At 44.2% G+C, this 19,368-nt stretch overlaps 1 protein-coding gene across 1 annotated transcript in view; it reads right to left on the bottom strand.

Moving 5' to 3' along the window:
- The window catches only part of DOCK5 (dedicator of cytokinesis 5), a 230,297-nt gene extending 212,636 nt beyond the window's left edge, over nt 1–17,661 (bottom strand). The window contains exon 1 of the mRNA XM_043988287.1: nt 17,300–17,661. Coding sequence (XP_043844222.1) covers nt 17,300–17,342 — 43 coding nt within the window. The 5' untranslated portion in view covers nt 17,343–17,661. The remainder of the gene's footprint in view (nt 1–17,299) is intronic.
- Between the last annotated feature and the right edge of the window lie 1,707 nt (nt 17,662–19,368).

Raw genomic sequence — 19,368 nt, 5'->3', positions numbered from 1 at the left:
TACATGCAGCTTCTCCATTCCTCCAGTCACTCTCCAAGTCTGAATGACTTGAGTGGTTTTCCCTACCAGGAGATACCCACAGGAATCATAAGTCTGGACTAAGAAAAGATAAAAATGCATGAATGAATGAATGATTAAAGGATGCGTTGGAGTATACTGACATCAAGCATAACCATACATTTATGGTTAGATTTTTCTTTTTTATAAGTACGAATGACACCCAGTATATAAATGGCTTGAGAAGACCCTAGATCTATTCCCAAATCTGATATGAGTTTCCTGGGTGACCTGAGTTAAGTTAAAAATGTTCTATCTTCAGTTGAAACTCCAAACAAAAGCATAATAAATAGTTTCTTGCTGAGGGTTTTATCTTGGTTCAGCCTCGTGGGAATTTATTGCCATGGGGGACTTAAAACCTTTCATATGCTGCCTCCCTCCTACCTTTCCATTCCATGCCTTTTTGGGGGGGGGAGGCAATTGGGGTTAAGTGATTTCCCCAGGGTCACACAGCTAGTAAGTGTTAAGTGTCTGAGGCCGAATTTGAACTCAGGTCCTCCTGAATCCAGGGCCGGTGTTCTATCCACTATGCCACCTAGGTGCCCCATTCCACTCTTCTTGATCCTTATTCCCCTCTGAGATCCAATGACAACAGCCTCCTTGCTGTTCCTAAATCAAGACATTCCAGCTTCCAACTCTGCATACCTTCATTGGATATCTGACATCCTGGAACTCTCAATCTCCTCCCCTCCATCTCTTGGGTTCCCTGGCTCCCTTCAAAATTCCTCAGCTAGAATCCTACTTTCTATGGGAAGAAGCCTTTAATGTTAGTGCCTTGTCTCTGAGATTATCTAAAATGTATCTTTATATATCGGATGTGTATATCATTGCTTGCATATTATTTCATTATACTGTGAATTGCTTAGGATAGGAACTGCCTTTTTCCTTCCTTTCTCTGTTTACCCAGGACTTGGTTAGTTAGTTCTCAGGTCTATATAGCCAGATTTAGCCTCTCTGCTGAGCTGAGTCTTCTCAGTGTCAGCAAGTCGCCCATCATTTATTAAAGGCCTAGTATGTGCTAATTGCTAGGGACACTGAGTCAAAAGGCTATCCTAGTTTTCAAGCAGCTCACAGTCTAATGGGGGAGACAACACCCAAAACAATTACCTAGTGAACATCTTGAAAAGGAGAAGAATGTCTCACAGGCTTCTCAGACTCAAGACTATAATCCATGGGTAAGGAGACAACAGGTACATCTACATCCAAATATATGCAGACTAGATACAAAATAAATTCAAGGGAGTAATAATTAGGAACCATCATTAAATAATTTCTGTCTTGGAGTTCCCATTCACTTGGATAGAAGTAAGACAAGTCTTGTGATTTAAAAATGGAGGAAAAAGCAAAATACTCTCCCTAAGCCTCAGTTTCCTTCTCTGTAAAACGAAGGGGCTGGATTTGAAGGGCTCAAAGGGTTGCTCCCCCAGTTGTGAAATGTAGGATTTTTTTCACTGTCTAGTTGTCACTCTATAATATCCCCTGTCTCCAACCTTTGCAAAGGGTTTCCCAGCACCTTTCAAAATGTCATTTGTCTTCACGGTGTTTTGTGGTCAAAGTTACAACATTCTCATTTTGCAAACCAATGATGTTCTGATAGCAGAAGGCTCAGCCCCAGAGGCTGCTGGGCCTTGAGGTGAAGACTAGGGCCACAAAAAAGCTAGTGGTCCAGTGAGAGAACCCACAACTCTCTAGTTCCAGTTTACTTGTTCCAACCTCCAGGCCCCACACTGTCCTTCTCAGAAAGGCTCTAAAATAAAGAGGAACTGCATCTTAGATGTAATTAATTGTTCTGGTGAGATAATGGACATTTTCTGTGAGATTAGCAGAAAAGCATTTGTCTTCCTGAACATCTCTCTCTCTCTCTCTCTCTCTCTCTCTCTCTCTCTCTCTCTCTCTCTCACTCACTCACACACACACACACACACACAGAAATGCACAGATAAACAGACACTAAGGTGGATAGAGACACACACCCAAACACAAAGATGGAGACACAGATAAAGAAAGAGAGAGTTAATGAGTGAATGAATGAACAAATTAATAAATAAATGAGCAGACAAACAAATAAATAAAATGAGGGGGAAGGGAAGTGGACTATGTAATTCCTAAGGTCTCATTCAGACTTAAAATTCCATGATAATAGAAGCACTGATGCAGAAAAAGTGTCTTGAAGGTCAAAGGAGATCAAAGCCATCAACAATGATAAGAAAAAAAATGCTCCAAATCGTTAACAAGATAAATTAACATAAAGCAACCCTGAGGTTCTACTTCATCCACATCAAACTGACAAAGATGTCCAAAATAGAACTTATTCTCTTTCCTCAAACCTCTTCCTCTTTCAGCTTCCCAATTCCCGTCTGAGGGCAGTACCAGCCTCTCAGTCCTCCAGGCTCACAGCCAAGGTGTCATCCTTGACTGACTCCTCACTCTCACCCACCCACCTTATCCAATCCGTAGCAGTGTCCTATGGATCTGACCTTTAAAACATCTCTCCAATACTCCCCTTCATCTCCTCTGACACTGCCCCCACCCTGGTGTGGGCTTTCGTCATCTCATGCCTGGAGAATTGCAATGGGCTTTCAGCCTAAAGTTGCTTCCCTCTCCAGTCCGTCCTCTCCTCAGCTGTCACAGTGATCTTCCCAAGGCTCTGGTGTGACCTTGTCACCTCCTTTTCAATAAAGTCCCATGGCTCCTTGATACTTCAGGATCATCTATGAGATCTTCTGTTTGGCTTTTAAGTCCTTCACAACCTGACCTCCTCCTACCTTTCCAGTCTTCTTACACTCCCCTCCTGCTTCAGGTAATCAATAATCCAGATTCACAGACTCCCTGCTTATCTCTGGCTCATGAATCTGTAACTTTGCCCTGGCTCCCCCATGCCTGGAATGTCCTCCCTCCTCACCTTTATCTCCCAGCTTCTTTGGCTTCTCAAGACTCAGCTCAATTCCCCACCTTCTACAGGAGGCCTTTCTTCCTTTCTCATGCCCCTTCCTTCACTGCTAGCACCTTCCAATGAAGGTTACATCCATTTACAATGTATATATCTTGTTTGTGTGTGTGTTGTCTCCACCATTAGAAGGTGAGCTCCTTGAAAGCAAGAATTATGGGTTTGCCTTTCTTTGTTCCCCAATCATTTACCATAGTTGGTACACACTAGGCCCTCAACAAATGCTTGTTGGCTAGCTGGATGACTGACTGACAGGCACACTAATGCACTAGTGGTGGAACTGTGAACTGGTCCAACCATTCTGGAAAGCAGTTCGGAACCAAACACCCAAAGAGACCAATATATGGATGTCCTTAGGCCTCACAAGACCACTACTTGGCCTCTATCCCCAAAGGATCAATGACAAAGGGAAAGGACTCATATGTACAAAAATCATTTGCAACAAGACTTTATGTTATCGCAAATAACTAGAAAATGAGTGGCTGCCCATCATTTGTCAATGGCTTAAACAATGTATGGTATATTAATATAATTGAATATTATTGTGCTCTAAGAAATGAGAGGGAAGAGCAGCATGAGAGAACTGGACTTGGAGCCAAGAAGACATGAATTCAAGTCCTCCCTCTAATACATACTGACTGGACAAGTCATTTAAGTTTTCAAAGCTCTTGGTAAACCTCTGATGTCATCAATGGTTGTGGACAGTTAGATGGCACAGTAGATAGAGCACCAGGTCTGGAGTCAGGAAGACCTGAGTTCAAATCCGGCCTCAGAGACTAGCTGTGTGACCCTGGGCAAATCACTTTATCTTGATTGTCTCAGTTTCCTCATCTTGTAAAATGAGCTGGAGAAGGACATGGCAGACTACTCCAGTATCTCTGCCAAGAAAACCCCAAACTGGGGTCACAAAGAGTTGCACACAACTGAACAACAAATGGTAAATAAATGGTAGAGAAGTTGTCAATCTTCACTGGCAATGAGCTTCCTCATTCAGAAGGTCCCCACCCAATGAAACCCCTATTAAGTTGAAATGATGAAATAGTAACCTGGGAAGACTTGTATGAAGTGATGTAGAGTGAAGTCATCAGAAACATTAGAAGTTCTAGACAGTGACCCTAACAGCATAATGGATCATAACTTTCAAAGACTTATGAACTCCGATCTATCATATGTGAGCTCCTTGAGAGCAAGATTATCTTTTTCCTTTATTTGTAGCCCAGTGCTTGGCACTGGGCCTGACACAAAGAAAGTTCTTTATCAAAGCTTTCTGTGCTTACTGACTGATCAAGGCAGTCACCAATCAATACTCAAGGCAAATAATGAAGCACTCTTCCCCTCTTGGTGGAATGGCAATGAATTGTATGTGAAGAATAAGACCCACATGTTCAGAAAGAACTGCAAATCCATTTTGCTTAATTATACTTATTTTCTATGTGGTTTTGGTTAGTCAAAGAGGATCGGAGGGAAAGTAGGAGGGTTGGTGACGGTGATAGCCAAAAAAGAAAAAAAGCATCATTGAAAGATTTTTTAAATAAGAAAAATAAATGCTCCAAATCAACAAGATTGCCCACATCATTTCAGTCTTGAGAAAAGCACAGTTCATCCTGGGATGAGTACACTGGTAGTCAGCAGGAAATAATCAAGAGAGCCCTGTATTTGGAGCCAGATAACCTGGGTTCCAGTCCTGGCTCCCCGACTTATTACTTGAGAGGCCACAGAAAAGTCATGTCTCCTTTCTGGGTCTCAAGTTTCATATTCTGCACAATAATAGGGCTGGACAAAGGGAATACCATGCTCCTTTCAGATATCTAAAATCATGATCTTGTGTCCCTTCCGCGTCTCATGAATGGCATAAGAGCCAAAGAAGTGACACTGGAGAACATCCATTGAACAAAATATGAGAGCCTGGACTTGGAGACAGAGGATGTGGGTCTGAATTCCAGCTCTGCTGTAGTTTACTAGGGTAGCTCTGAGCAAGAAATGTCCTCTCTGTGGCCTCCATTTCTCAATCTGTAAAAAGGAGGGGGTTGGAATATATAAAACCTAAGGTCAACTCCAGGCTGTGGTCTATGATCCCACCCGTTGTCTCCTGTCTACTTCAAGACCATCCGTGTTCTTCTAGCCATCTGGTACATATCCTTATTCACTTTAGCTGAGAAAAGCTATTTTCAAGGTTGAAGTAATTTTCATCTTCATTTTCTTCCCTGTTAAACAGAGCTTGAAGTGATCAAAGGCTTGTCCCTGGCCTCCTGAAGAAGGCAGCCCAAGATGGAACACTCACAACATCTGCCATGTCCAGGCAGGAAGTTTAATCCAATGTGGAAAAACAGTTGAAAACAGCACAAGTAGAAAAGTAGGAATAACAGGAGGCCATTTGAACAACAGGACCATAAAAAAAAAAACGCTGGGATGGCACGGGGCTCTGGGGAAAGACAAAACCAGCTTTTGTCCCTTGATTTGGGAGCTGGGTGCCAACCATCCTGACAATAGCATGAGACCTGGAAAAGGGCCAAGGATACAAGGGGACATGGCCCATACATTACTCTGAAAAAATCCATGAACAATTAGCACAACACTGATCTTCCTCTCTAGTCTGCCTCTTTGCTTCCCAAAACACAGTCAACAAAAGTCCTTTGGATTGAACTTTGGAAAATGAGAGTCATTCCTATAGTATGATGTGAATTGGGTGTTGGGCGTTGTGGTCACTGCCCAAGAGGCTCCAACATGGAACTGGGAGATTTAAAATGACATGGGTGACCTTTTAAAACTGGACCTGAGACTTTCACTGGACTCTTGGTGTAGAAACTCCTGCCTATACACTGCTGCATCTTCTTGGCCATTTACAGTCTAAGAGGATTGCCTGGGGACCACCAAGGAGTTTAATGGACTAGGTCCAAAAGCCTGCATATATCAGAGGCAAGGCTTGAACCCAGGTCTTTCTGGCTCCAAGACCAGCTCTCTGTGGACTACACCATTTTGCCTCTTATGATAGCAACAGCTAAGAGACATGGCATAGGGAGAAAAGGGGAAGGGAAGGAAATAAGCATTTTTATAGTGCCTACTATGTGCCAGGCACTGCACTTTTTATAAATATTATCTCATTTGATCCTCACAAGAACTCTGGGGAGCTTTTTCCCATTTTACAGTTGAAGAAGCTGAGGCAGCTAGAGGTTAAGTGATTTGCCCAAGGTCACCTAACTAGTAAGTGATTTGAAGTCACATCTTCCTGATTCCAATATCAATACTGTATTTACTGGCCTGCCTATATAAAAGGCTTGAAAATTTGTAGGGAGCATCATACATATCACCTCACTAGATCCTAGTTCAGTCATTTTTATCCCCATTTTTTTTAGATAAAGGAACTTATCTAAAAAAAGCTCATAAAAGTGAAATGACTCACCTCTGGTTACACAGCCAGCAAAGACATCACCAAAGTGTCCCAAGTCATTGTTATGATGACAAAATTAGTAGTAATTTGCATGTCTATATCTCTTTATAGAATTCATGAGCCAAATACCTCCAGAAGGCATGCAAAAGGACTAGCCCTTTCCCTTTGTTTTTTCTGTGTGTGTGTGTGTGTGTGTGTGTGTGTGTGTGTGTGTGTGTGTGGCAATTGGGGTTAAGTGACTTGCCCAGGGTCACACAGATAGGAAGTGTCAAGTGTCTGAGGCCAGATTTAAACTCAGGTCCTCCTGACTCCAGGGTCGATGCTCTATCCACTGTGCCACCTAGCTGCCTCCAGCCCTTTCCTTTCCTGTGGTCCAGTGTAAAAAAACCTATTTTCCTCTTATGTTTTTTTTACCACACATACCCTTGATATATGCAGAGAATTCTTATAATGATTTTATGGAGCTGAGAAAGTAGATTTTATGGAGCTGAGAAAGTAGAGTCTGGGGTTGGTAATTATTGATAAAGTGATTCCCTGATTGCTTTTAAAATCATAGCCTTGGTAATTGGGAGCCAAGATGACAAAGAACAGGCAGCAATCCAGCTGAACTCTCCCAACATTCCCCTCCAAACAACTTTAAATTAATGCCTCAAATCAAGTTTTGGAGCCACAGAGCCAACAAAAGGTCAGAATGGGACATTTTTCCAGCCTAAGATAACATGAGAGGTCAGCAGGGAAGGTCTGTGACACCAGCGTGGGATTCAGCCCAGAGTGTGGCAACAGGACCAGCGGTGGGTCTTGGAGGTGGCCTTCACAGTGGCAGCAGCAGCAGCAGCTTCAGGAGCTCAGCCCAAAGACAGTTAGGGGGTCAGATCAGAAAGAGATTACGGGGGACCCTTTGCTGGCACTTGGTGAAGCTGGCATTAATTGGCAACTCTATTATTTGAAAGCAGTTTTAGGTTGTAGCTTTTGGGTGGAGAAGAGTGCTTATGTTTGGTCAGAAGGGAGCAGGGGCCATGGTCATAGTTCCAGGGTCAAGAGGAGCATTAACACTTATTGCTGCAAGGGAGTAGGAGCCCTTCCTGGGTAAAGACCAGAGCATAGACCAGGAGAGCAGTGACCATAGCTTTGCCAGGAACACACCACTTTGAAAGTACTGAAAACTAGCAGACCTCCAGAACTAGCTCTAAAAACAACAGCATGAGAAATCCTGGAGCTTAAAACATTGCTTCCCTACTCCAGGGTGAGCAGAGGCTGATAAATGAGCAAATGAACAAACAAATACTTTGACTGTAAAAAGCTACAGTGGTTTCAGAAAAACATGGCAAGACCTATATGAAATGATGCAAAATGAACTGACAAGAACTGGAGGATCATTGTGCACAGTAACAACAATGCTGTAATGATGATCAGCTGTGAAAGACTTGGCTGCTCTAATCAATACAGTGATCTAGGATAATTCCAAAAGACTCATGATGAAAAAATGCTGTCCACCTCCAGAGGGAAAGCTGATGAACCCTGAGTACAAATTGAAGTATAATTTTCTCACTTTTTTTTTGCTGTATTGTTAATATGGAAATGTTCTGCATGATTTCACATGTATAATTTGATATTGTATTATTTACTTTCTCCGTGAGTGGGGGAGGGGTAGGAGGAAGAGAGAATCTGGAACTCAAAACTTAAAAAGAAAAGAACGCTAGCAAATAAATAAATAAATTTAAAATGATAGAAGTACAGTAAAAAAAAAATACAAGCATAGTCTCCAGCATGTATTTGTTAATGCACACCCAGTTTCATCTGAACAATCTTGTTGACATTATCTTAAGTGTCATTTTGATTTCCTTATATAATATACTGGAGACTGAGCTAGAATCCAAGTGCAGTTGGCTGAATTGTTTTTCCAAGTTAAGAAAATATCACTACAGATACATAGAAACAGTGCATAATTTGTCCCACTTTCATTCTATTTGTTGCCCTAATTTCTTCTATATGACCTCCTGGGATGATATGACTTAATTATTGACTTATTAACCTAGCATATTTTTGTTTTATGAGTTACTGATACTCTAAATCTCCTGTTATCCACTTATAATTTAAGCCAGAGGCATCCAGGCCCATAACATTTAGAGTATAACTGAACCAGATTAAAATGTAATTAAGACACGTTTAATAAAATAAACAAAAATGCAATTGTTCAGTTGTTTCAGTTGCATCTGACTGTTTGTGACCTCATTTGGGGTTTTCTTGGCAAAGATACTGGAGTGTTTTGCAATTTCCTTCTCTAGCTCATTTTACAGATGAGGGAACTGAGGAAAACAGGGTGAAGTGACTTGCCCAGGATCACACAGCTTGTAAGTATCTGAGATCAGATTTGAACTCAGGAAGAAGAGTCTTCTTGACTCTAGACTTGGCACTACACTACCTAGCTGCCCAAAATATAATAGGACATAGATCATGTTAATTTGTAGTGTTCTGAATCAATATGTGTCCCAAAAGATTCCTTATGGGTAGCTTAGAGTCATTTTTCTATTTGAGTTTGACACCACCTGTCTAAGCCACTATTGCCCTTGGTTGGCTTGTATTTCTTCTGGGCAAAGAGAAAGTGTTTGCTGGCTGAGGTGGTGCCACATAGTGATTAAACTTCTAGCAGTGATAACCCAAGTCCATGTCTTTACCTTTTGTCCATATTTCCAATTGGTCAGCATCAATGGCTTGCTAGAATGTGCCAATGTGGATTAATTTTTTTGTTTTGTTTTGTTTTTGCAGGGCAATGGGGGTTAAGTGACTTGCCCAGGGTCACATAGCCAGTAAGTGTCAAATGTCTGAGGCCGGATTTGAACTCAAGAACTCCTGAATCCAGGGCCGGTGCTTTATCCACTGCGCCACCTAGCCGCCCCCCCAGTGGATTAATTTTAATAACCTGAAGTGCCTTTTCTTTTAACCTTCTAATCTGCTACTGACTTTGACCTTTGCTTTAGCTAGGGAACGGTCTGACCGTGCACAGCTACCTGACTCTGAAATAAGTCGCACATCATTGTTTCCTGTTTATTAAGATACAGTCAAATTCATTTGGGGTGATTTTTCACCCCTGCAGTGATTCTAGTCATGTTTAGTCCTATGGGACAGCAATTATAGTATCCTTTCCATAAGACTAGCAACTAAGTGGTCCTATGAACAGAGTGCTGGGCACAGAGTCAGGAAAATCTGAGTTCAAATCTGACCCCAGACACTTATTAGCTGTATGACCCTAGACAAGTCACTTGACCCTGTTTGCCTCAGTTTCCTCATCTGTAAAATGAGGTGGAGAAGGAAATGGCAAACCACTCCAGCATCTTTGCCAAGAAATAGTGGGATACAACTGAAAATGACTAAACAACTATTTCATAAGACTAAGCCAGAGTAGATCAATGGGACTATGACAGATGAATGGTATACAACTGGGAAAGAAGCAAATATTTTCCAGACTGTCTCTACCACCCTCTAGGAGACATTTCTGACAGTGGTACACAGACATTGAATTATACGGCAAAGCCTCCATAAATCAGTAATTTCCCAAACCCAATCTTGATGCAAATGGCCTATTTGAAAGCTGGCTTAAAATAAATCTTTCAGCACCACAAATATTAAGTGGACAGTTGGTAACTGAGACTTTTCCAAAGAAAGCACAAAAAACATGTTTCCACCCTCTCACACTTTGTCCAGCAAAAACACTTTCATGACTAGCAAGAAAGGCCTACATGTAGAGAACAGCTCTCCTTCCCAACCATGGGTGGCTCTGAACAACAGAATATAACTTGAATGGATGACTATAGTATCAAAGAAAGGGTTCAAAGTCCACCACAGCCCTGTTCTTGGATTGCTCAGAGGTGCTCCTTGCTCACCTCTACCCCTGAAATCTCTAAGGGCCTTCAAGAGTCAGCTCAAGTGATTTTCTTCCTGACTTCACCTCCCCCCTTATACTAGTCCCTAGCCTCCTGGACTGCCAAGAAAGTACTTTGTATATATTTCTTACTTTTCTAAAAACTTGTTGTTTTCCCAATCAGATATAAGGTCTTTAAGGGCAGAGAACCTTTCAATTTTGTCTGTCTTCAGCACCTAGAACAGCACCTGCCTAGAAAGTAAGTTCCTGGAGGGCAAGGATTGTTTGTTATCTTTGTATTCTCAAACTGAGTACACAGCAGTGCTTAAAAAGTTAATGACTTGTTTTATCTGACTTGAACAGCATGCCCAGCATGCATCAAGTATCTCAGAATTCCAGAGTTGAAAGGAACTCAAAGGCCACACTGTCTAACCCAATCATTTTACAAAGGAAAATGCTGATTGACCTGCTGAGTTGCATAGCTAGTAAGTGTCTGAGGCTGAATTTGAACTCAGGTCCTCCTGACTCCAGACCTGATACTCTATCCACTGCATTAAGAACTCAGTAGTTAAGTCACTCTCCCCCAAGGTCAAAAGTGGAAAATGAGTCCAGGTCAAGTTTTCCTAACTCTCTAGCCAGTATTGGTAGAAGATGTTCTTACTGAAGCAAAAAGAGTCAATGGATCCAAATTCAAATCCCTGCTCAGCCATTTACTTAGCTAAGTCATTTAACTAGATAACTTCTCTGTTTTTGTTTTGTTGGGTTTTTTTTTTAAGGCAATTGGGGTTAAGTGATTTGTCCAGAGTCACAAAGATAGTGTCTGAGGTGAGATCCTACTTCCTGGGTTAAAATGAGGAGGTGGGGGTGGGGGTGGGGATGGACTAGATCAGGGCTTCTTAAACTTTTTCCACTCTTGACACCTTTTGTCCTGAGAAATGTTTATGCCACCCTGGGTATATAGCTATATAAAATAGGCATACAAATCCAACATTTACTACCAACATTTTCATGACCCCCCCAATTTCAGTTATGCAACCTCATATGGTGTTGCAACCCACAGTTTAAGATTAGATGACCTCCAATTGTCCCTTTTAAATCTATGATCTGTTGACCTGGGTTCAAATCCTGACTCAGCTACTTTTGCAGGCAAGTGACTTCCTTCCTCTCTCTGAGAAAGCATCCTCTATTATTATATTATTGTAGTTGTTGTTGTTGTTCTTAAAGAGAATTTGACTAGATCCCTGTCTCCCCCAAATCTCTTCTAGTCACTTAGAGCCTTTTCTAACCTGATTGTAACCTAATTTTCTTTTTTCTCTACCTATAATATACATATTCATTAAAAGATAAAGACTAAAGAACATCAAATATGCAACTTCTGTGTGGGGGCCAAATTTAATATAGGGAGAGTTAATTGAGTGGCTTGCCATAATGTTGGGGTCCCAGAAATAATGAGGGACCTCTAGGTCCAAAGCTCCCTCCCCTCTGAACTGCTTTTTTAGATATTTCTCCCAGGCCAATAAGAAAGGAGTCTGACGGCCTCTTTTCCACAAACAAATCAGGTTTTATTAATGGGAATAAAATAAACAGCAAAGGTGAAGTTAATAAAATCGAAGACAAGGGAATAGGGAAAAAGCAATACGGATAATCCCCCTAACTCTAACCTAAGTTTATACAATCCCCAAACTTGCGTCCAGTTCAGCTAATTCAAAAGAGCAGGGCTCATATGTTAACTCACCACCTGGGATCTGTAGCTTCAATGGGAAACAGCCAGGGCCCACAGGACAAAAGTGCTAAGAAAGAACCTCTTTGTAGTCCACTCCTTCAGCTCACCCCACCAGAAAGAAAGTGACTCCGGAAAAAACTGAGCTCCTCTCAGCGAGCATTTACTCTCCCTCCCCCAAAAGGGGAGGTCCTTCAAACTGTCTGTGGAGAGTGGTTTCTCCTGTTGACATCAACAGCAAACATCACTCAGGACAGGACAGGTGTGGCCCATCCCAATTAGCCTGACAAATTCCATTATCTTACCACATCTGCAATAAAGAAATTGGTGGCTCTGATACTGATTCCTTCACACATGGGCTACTGGATGATAAATTCTTTGAGGGCACAGGACACATCTTGATTTTTCTATTTCCCCCACTGCCTTAGTGCAGTGGTTGGCAGGCATGAGAGACACAGGTGAATGGAATCAATCGATTATTTGTTGTCCTACTATGCGCTCCTCTACTAGATTCTGGTAGAAGAGGAAAGAAAAAAACAATGTATTTTTCTAATCAAATTCGAGATAGGTTTCAAATCTCTCCCTCACATATATTTCAAGTTCTAGAATAATTGACCTGTTGGCTATTTCCCTGTAGGAAACAAAAACGTCTCCTGACTCCATGCTTTTGTCTTAACTGTGCCTAGAATGTTCTTTCCTCATGACTGTCTCTTAGAATTCCCAGTTTCCTTTAAAACTCTGTTCAAAGGCCCTTTCCCCCAAAGAAGCCCTTCCTGCTAGTAGTGCCCTTTTCCCTAAATTTGGCACAGATTGCCTCTGGTGCTGAGAGCTCTTCCTTCTTACTTCCCCCCAGTTAAAATGCAGAGATACTTTCCAGCCTAGTATCCTCACATTAAGCCTTTCTGGACCCTTCCTTGGCAAGTTGTAGAACATTATTCCAGAGGAGTTACATGTATGTATGTATATATTTATATACACATACAATATGTACACATACACACAAGTATGCATATATATAGATAGGTTTATCTATATATGAGGTGTGCACACTAAATGTAAATTCCCTGAGCCTGGGGCAGTTTCATTGGTCTTTATGCACAGAGCCTGGTGCATAATACCTGCTTTTTGAACTTAATCACCTCATTAATAGTAATAATAAGAGTTAACTTTTATTTTATTTTTTTTTTGTGGGAGTTTTTTGCAGGGCAATGAGGGTTAAGTGACTTGCCCAAGGTCACACAGCTAGTAAGTGTCAAGTGTTTGAGGCCAGATTTGAACTCAGGTCCTCTGAATCCAGGGCCGGTGCTTTATCCACTGTGCCACCTAGCTGTCCCAAGCATTAACTTTTAAAGAGAGCTTTAAGGGGTGTGAAGCATCACCCACACATATGTAATCAATCTCATTTGATCCTCACAATGATGCTAAGAAGTGCTATTGTTACACTCATTTTACAGATGAGGAAACTGAGGCCATGAGGTTAAGTGACTTGCCCAGGGTCACTCAGCTAGTAAAAATCTGAGGCTTGAAATGGAACTTGGGTCTTCCCAACTCCAGACCCAACACTCTTTCTAGGACCACCAGATCAAAGGTTTAGAGTTGAAAAGGACCTCAAAGGGTGTTAAGTCCAATTCCCCCATTTTTATAGATGAAGAATCTGAGGACAAGAGGGTGGTTTGACTGGGGTCCCCCACATCCTAAGGGTCTGACACAGGCTCTGTGAGTTCTTCAGTCTCCACCCAGCACAGCCTCATAGAAGACAGCCTCTTCCCTCCATGAGTAAAAAGAGCAGTTACCAAGAAGGCTGAGATGAGATGAATGGGCAGAAGAGGAAGTGGTAAATTCTTTTACACACACACACACACACACACACACACACACACACACACACACACACACACACACACACAGTATTTATATTAAAGAATTATTTAGAGTATTAACTGAAGGACTAATTATACCAGCCTAAAGCAAATGCCCTAAACTCTCACCCCTCAAAAGAAAAAATCCGACTCTAATAATACATATTCCACCACCCTGGTTTTCTCCCAAGCTGAAAAGCACACACAATTTATGGGTAAGAGTAAATCCGATCCCCCATTGAAAAAGAAAGCTGATGCTTCTTTTTCATCATTATCATTTTAAAGATTTAAATGTTTAAGGTATAGAGGAAAGAACAAAGGAAATAAACACTTAGAGAGCACCTACTATGTGCCAAGCACTGTACTAAGTATTTTTAAAAACAAATATTTTATTTAATCCTTACAACAATTCTTTGAGGTAGGTGCTATTATGAGCCTCCTTTTAAAGTTGAGGAAACTGAGGTTGACAGAGGCTAAGTGACTGGCCCAAAGGCACAAAGCTAGTTAGTATCTAAGACAGGAACTGTACTAAAGTCTTCCTGACTCCAGGCTCAGCACCCTATCTATTGTACCACCAAGCTGCCTACAAGTTTAGGGCACTAGACTTGGAGTCAGGAAGACCTGGGTTCCAGTCCCACCTTGGACCCTAACTAGCTGTGTGACCCTAGGCTAGTGACTTAAACTAGCTATTCCCAACTCTCACTTCTATAAAATGATTGAATTTTAAAAGCTCTAAATATATGACCTTAGGCTGCTAAGAGTTTTCCAAAGAAATGAAAGCTAGTAACAATCATTTTTTTAAATGCTCCAAGAAACTAATATGAGGAACCCCCAATGAGGACAACTCTGAGGTTTTTACCTTATAACCATCAAATTGATGAAGGGGAATAGTCAATGTTGGCCAGTGAGTCCAACATTGACAATAGTAAATGTGAGAAGCCAGGAGTCCAACTAATATACTGTTGGCAAAGCTGAGTCAGTCCAATTGATCTGGAAAACAATTTGGGATTAAGAGGGAACAGTTACCAAATGGGTCATGCCCTTTAACCCAATGATCCTACTACTGAACATACACCCTCATGAAAATCCCAAATGACAGCAAAGGCCTCCTACGTTAAAAAAAATAATAATAACAGCATTTTCTTTGTGTGGTAGCAAAAAAAAAAACAAAACAAAGCATGGAAATCAAGTGATTGCCCACAGACTAGGGAAGAGAAGATGCTTGTCCCATCAGAAATAGCTTCATGTAGTGGCCACAATACTGGACCTGGGCTCAGCTCTCATCATACAACTACTACTATGGCTGTGTGACCCTTGGTAAATTACTGTGCCTCATTTTCCTCATCTCTAAAATAAGAGAGATTCAAGGACTTCTATGCTTAACTCCCTCACATTTAACCACTAAGTCTATGATGATATGAAATGATGAGAAAAACTAGGGAAAACTTGTGGGAACTGACACAGCTGACACAAAATGAAGGGAGGAGAAGCAAGAAACATATATATATATATATATATATTTATATATATATATATATGCATACACACACACATACAAGAGAACTAGATATATACAATGACTACAACTTTGGAAAAGAAAGCTAAGATGGAGCACTGAGCCTGGAGGCAGGGAGGACTTAGTTCAAATCCAGACTCAGACACTTACTAGCTGTGTGACCCTGGGTGAGTCAACTTCACCCTGTTTGCCTCAGTTTCCTCATCTGTAAAATGAGCTGGAAAAGAGAATGACAAACCACTCCTGTATCTTTGCAAGAAATCTCCAAGAGGGGTGACAAAGAGTAGGACACGACTAAAATGCCTGCCGACAAAAGCCATGGGCCATCTGATGAATGTAATGACCAGTGCTGATTTCCGAAGATTATGCCACCTTGGGCAAGTTTCTTCCTCCCAGAGAACCTTAGTGTCTTCGTCTTTAAAATGAGGGGGTTGGGCTAGATAATATCTAAGGTCGTTTCCAGCTTTCTGATGCTCAGATCATCTCAATACTGGGTGAAACAAGCACTCCCCGTCCTCCCCCGGGGAGGGAGTAAACTTGTTTTGTTGAACTGTTTTGCTTTGTTAGAGGGGGTGGGAAGCGGTTTCCAGAGATCTAAGATACAACAAAATTATTAAGTCGGTAACTTTATTTTTTCTTTAAAGATAAAATCCACACCTGGGAGTGATGAGGGAGAGCCTAGGTGTTCACTGCTAGGGTTTGGGAGCCGGTGATGCAGTCAAAGTTCAGAGGACGCTTCTAATCCCCACCCTGAGCACACAACAGCCCGAGATAGCCATATGGGCTCAGAGGTGTTCGTGTCGCTAAGCGCTGGTCGGGACTGCCTTAGAATCAGGACCCCGGTGCCCAGTCACACGCCCTTCACACCCCATACACACTTCTTGTCTCTCTCCTCACCTCCCTTGCTTTTCCCGCCCCACTTAAAAATCCCTAGGAGAGCAATTGTCTTCCATGTACGGTTCCAAACCCTGGGTCCACGAACGTTTAAAAAATCCTTACATTTTGACAACTGCGTTTCCATATAATCAATTCCCTCTGCGACGCGTGTATTTTATGTTATGCATTTCCAAACATTATTGTGAGAAGGGGTCCACAGAGGACCGGAACCCATAAAAGCCCAAGAACCCCCGACCCAGGGAGTGTAAGTTTCCAAACCCAAATCCCCAACTCCAGGGGGATTAAAAGCAAAGCCGAGACTGTGCTGAAAACTCCAAAGCCTCCTGAAAGCTGGGACACATGATCCTACTTCAAACGTGCCAAGCTCAGTTAGTGATAGTCGCGTGGATAACACCGAACAGGTGAGGGCAACTGAATGGGAGGACTCCAACCCAATGGAGGAGGGGAACCCTCCTTGGCTCATCCGGAGTCAGAGGTGTTGGATTCAAATTCTCCCTCTGACTCGGACTGCCGCCGGTTTGTAAACTTGGGCACGTCCCCTGATTGACTTTCCTTGTCTGTCAAATGAAAGGGTGGGACTGCATGGGGTCCCTGAGGTCCAGTCTAACTACTGATCAAGTGAACCCCAGCTACGTCCTGGAATTCAAGTCCCACGCCTGCTCTCCCCAAGTCATCATCCCCACTGCCTTCCACTGGGCCACTGCGAGCAGGGAACTCAAAGCCAGAACCCCAGCAGTCCAAACCCTGAAGACTGAAGTCGGGTGTGTTCTCCTCAACATCTCCCTAGCCCGGGGCGATCCACTCAGCTCGGTCCCAGCTTGCAAAAGCCACGGTCCAGAACCGGAACTGCGCTCGGCCCCGAAAGGACCGAAGACTACAAGTCTGCTCTCCCCAAGCCAACAGCAGCACCCCCTCCCCTGCGGGTCAACCGACTCCAGGGCTTGAAGTTCGGGCTGCCCCGGGATCGCCCCTCCTTGCCCACCCTCCCCGTGCGCCTCGCGATCTCCGGGGAGCCCATGGGAGACAGAGAGCAGTGGACCGAGGATCCTCACTTACCGACTCCGTATTTCTGTCTCTTGGTGGGGATCCAGCGAGCCATGGTGTGCTGGGGGGGGGGGGGAGTGGAGGGAAGGGGGCGTGCGTCTCTTCCTCTGGGCTCCCCTAATCCTCTGAGCGCAGATCCAGCCACCCCTGCAGTAGCCGCCGGCCGCCCGCCACACTCGCCGGGGCTCCGGGCTCTGCCGCCATGTTCCCGGCCGCCCGGGAGCTCTGGACGCAAACTTTGCTCGCTCGCTCTGCCCGGGGCCAACTTCGGGTGGCACGCCCCTCCTCCGCCCTCCCGCCCTCCGTGCGATCGGCCGGTCGGTCAGTCCGTTCGCAGGTCTGTCTCTCGGTGCCTCGCTCTGGGCCAGCCAGCCGGGTGCCTGCCTGCAGCCGGACAGCCCCGGGGCCACCCCCAGGGTCACCTGCTAGCAGGCGCTGCAGCCACTCCTATGCCCCACCCCCGGTAGCCGGGCGGGTGGGGGCCGGGTCATTCACTCCTTCCCTCTCCGCTAGCCCCAGAGCAGCAGACACGCCTCCTGCCGGGCCGCCCCACCCCTCGGGGCGGCCGCTGCCGGAGCTCGAGCCGCCCAGCGCTGGCCCTGGCCCGGCCCTCCTCCGCCCTCCCGCCCGCCCCCCGCGGGTCCTCTCTTCCGCCCCTGTGGGCCCCCGCGCCTCTTCCCCTCTACTCCTCCGCGCAGCTCCCCCCTCTTCTGGGAGATCCTGCGCGGTCTTTTCCCACTGACCTCTCCGCTCCTCCGTGTCCCCCTTCTCCAAGGCTCCCCCGACCCCAGAACTAAGAATTCGAGCTGGCTCTTTGCTTCTCCCCGCCCCCCGCTCCCCCAGGCAGATTCCGCCGGAGCTGCGGCCGCGGCCACTTCTCCTCCTGTGGCCTGGCCTGGCCCCAGCTGGGGAGGAGGGCTGGAGGAGCCCGAGGCAGACCCTCGGCCAGAGAGAGAGAGAGCCACCCGAGACTTCTATGTAAGGGGGGGGGGCAGTGGAAGTGGGGCTCAGTGCATCCCTACAGGCTCCTGACTCCCAGCTTTTAGCCCTGCGTTGGACTGACCCAGAAAAATTCGAGCTAGTGTTAGCACTAAAGTGAGCAGGAGCCGAGAGGGTAAATTGCGTCCTGTGGCCCTCCCAGGTCTCACACAGCGGGACTTTAAATTAGTCCGACCTGTGGATGGGAAAACTGAAGCACTGACAGACACCACTTAAGTAGGCATTTATGAAGCGCCTAGTGTTGTACTGAACTCTGGAAACTCAATAATCTCGACCATGACAGCCAGTTTCTTTGCATATTAACTTTTGCAACCTCCTAAGGTCCTTCCGGGAACTCCGAAATGTGCAAAGTAGTTTGTACAGACAGCCTGGGAACAGGGCAGGTATTCCCTCAAGTTTCCAGATGGAGAAAATGAGGCTCCGGTATTCTCTTTTGTATTTGCTCATCTTCGCGCACTTTGCCCCTTCCTCTAGAACGTCAACTTCTTGAGGTTTTTGTGTTTCTAGCCTCGTCACCTGAGGGCGTACCTGCTAGTGTCCCATGTAGGCTTTTTGTTTTGTTTGTTCATTCGTTTGTTTGTTTGTTCCCCACCACCACCACCACCACCACCCGTGGTGACCGTGGAGAGAAATCGACCTGATTTCCTTCCCATGGACAACTTCAGAAGAGCTCTGTGGATTACTATTGAAAAAAACTAAAAGGGAGTGGGAAAAGTGTGAAGCCCACGATTAAAAAAAGAAAGAAAAGAAAGGGTGTGTGCCCTAGGCTAGTTTGTAGGATAATATCTTTAGGACTGAAAAGGATCTCAGAGGTTATCTAGTGTTATCGCCTTGTGTTACAGATGAGCAAACAGCCCGGCTTTGGTTAAGTGACTGGTCCAAGGTCACACTGGTAGAAAAGTGAGGAACCCAAAACTCTGAATTCACATTCAGCTCTCCTTTCCTCTACATCATGCTGCCACCACAGACATGATTTATGATTTCTCTCTCTCTCTCTCTCTCTCTCTCTCTCTCTCTCTCTGTGTGTGTGTGTGTGTGTGTGTGTGTGTCATTGCTATTTTGAAAGGAAGAAAAAGGAGGCA

The sequence above is a fragment of the Dromiciops gliroides genome, chromosome 2 (genome assembly GCF_019393635.1).
Source record: "Dromiciops gliroides isolate mDroGli1 chromosome 2, mDroGli1.pri, whole genome shotgun sequence".
NCBI classification, from domain to species: Eukaryota; Metazoa; Chordata; class Mammalia; order Microbiotheria; family Microbiotheriidae; genus Dromiciops; species Dromiciops gliroides.
This window is presented reverse-complemented; position numbering and strand designations above follow the sequence as displayed.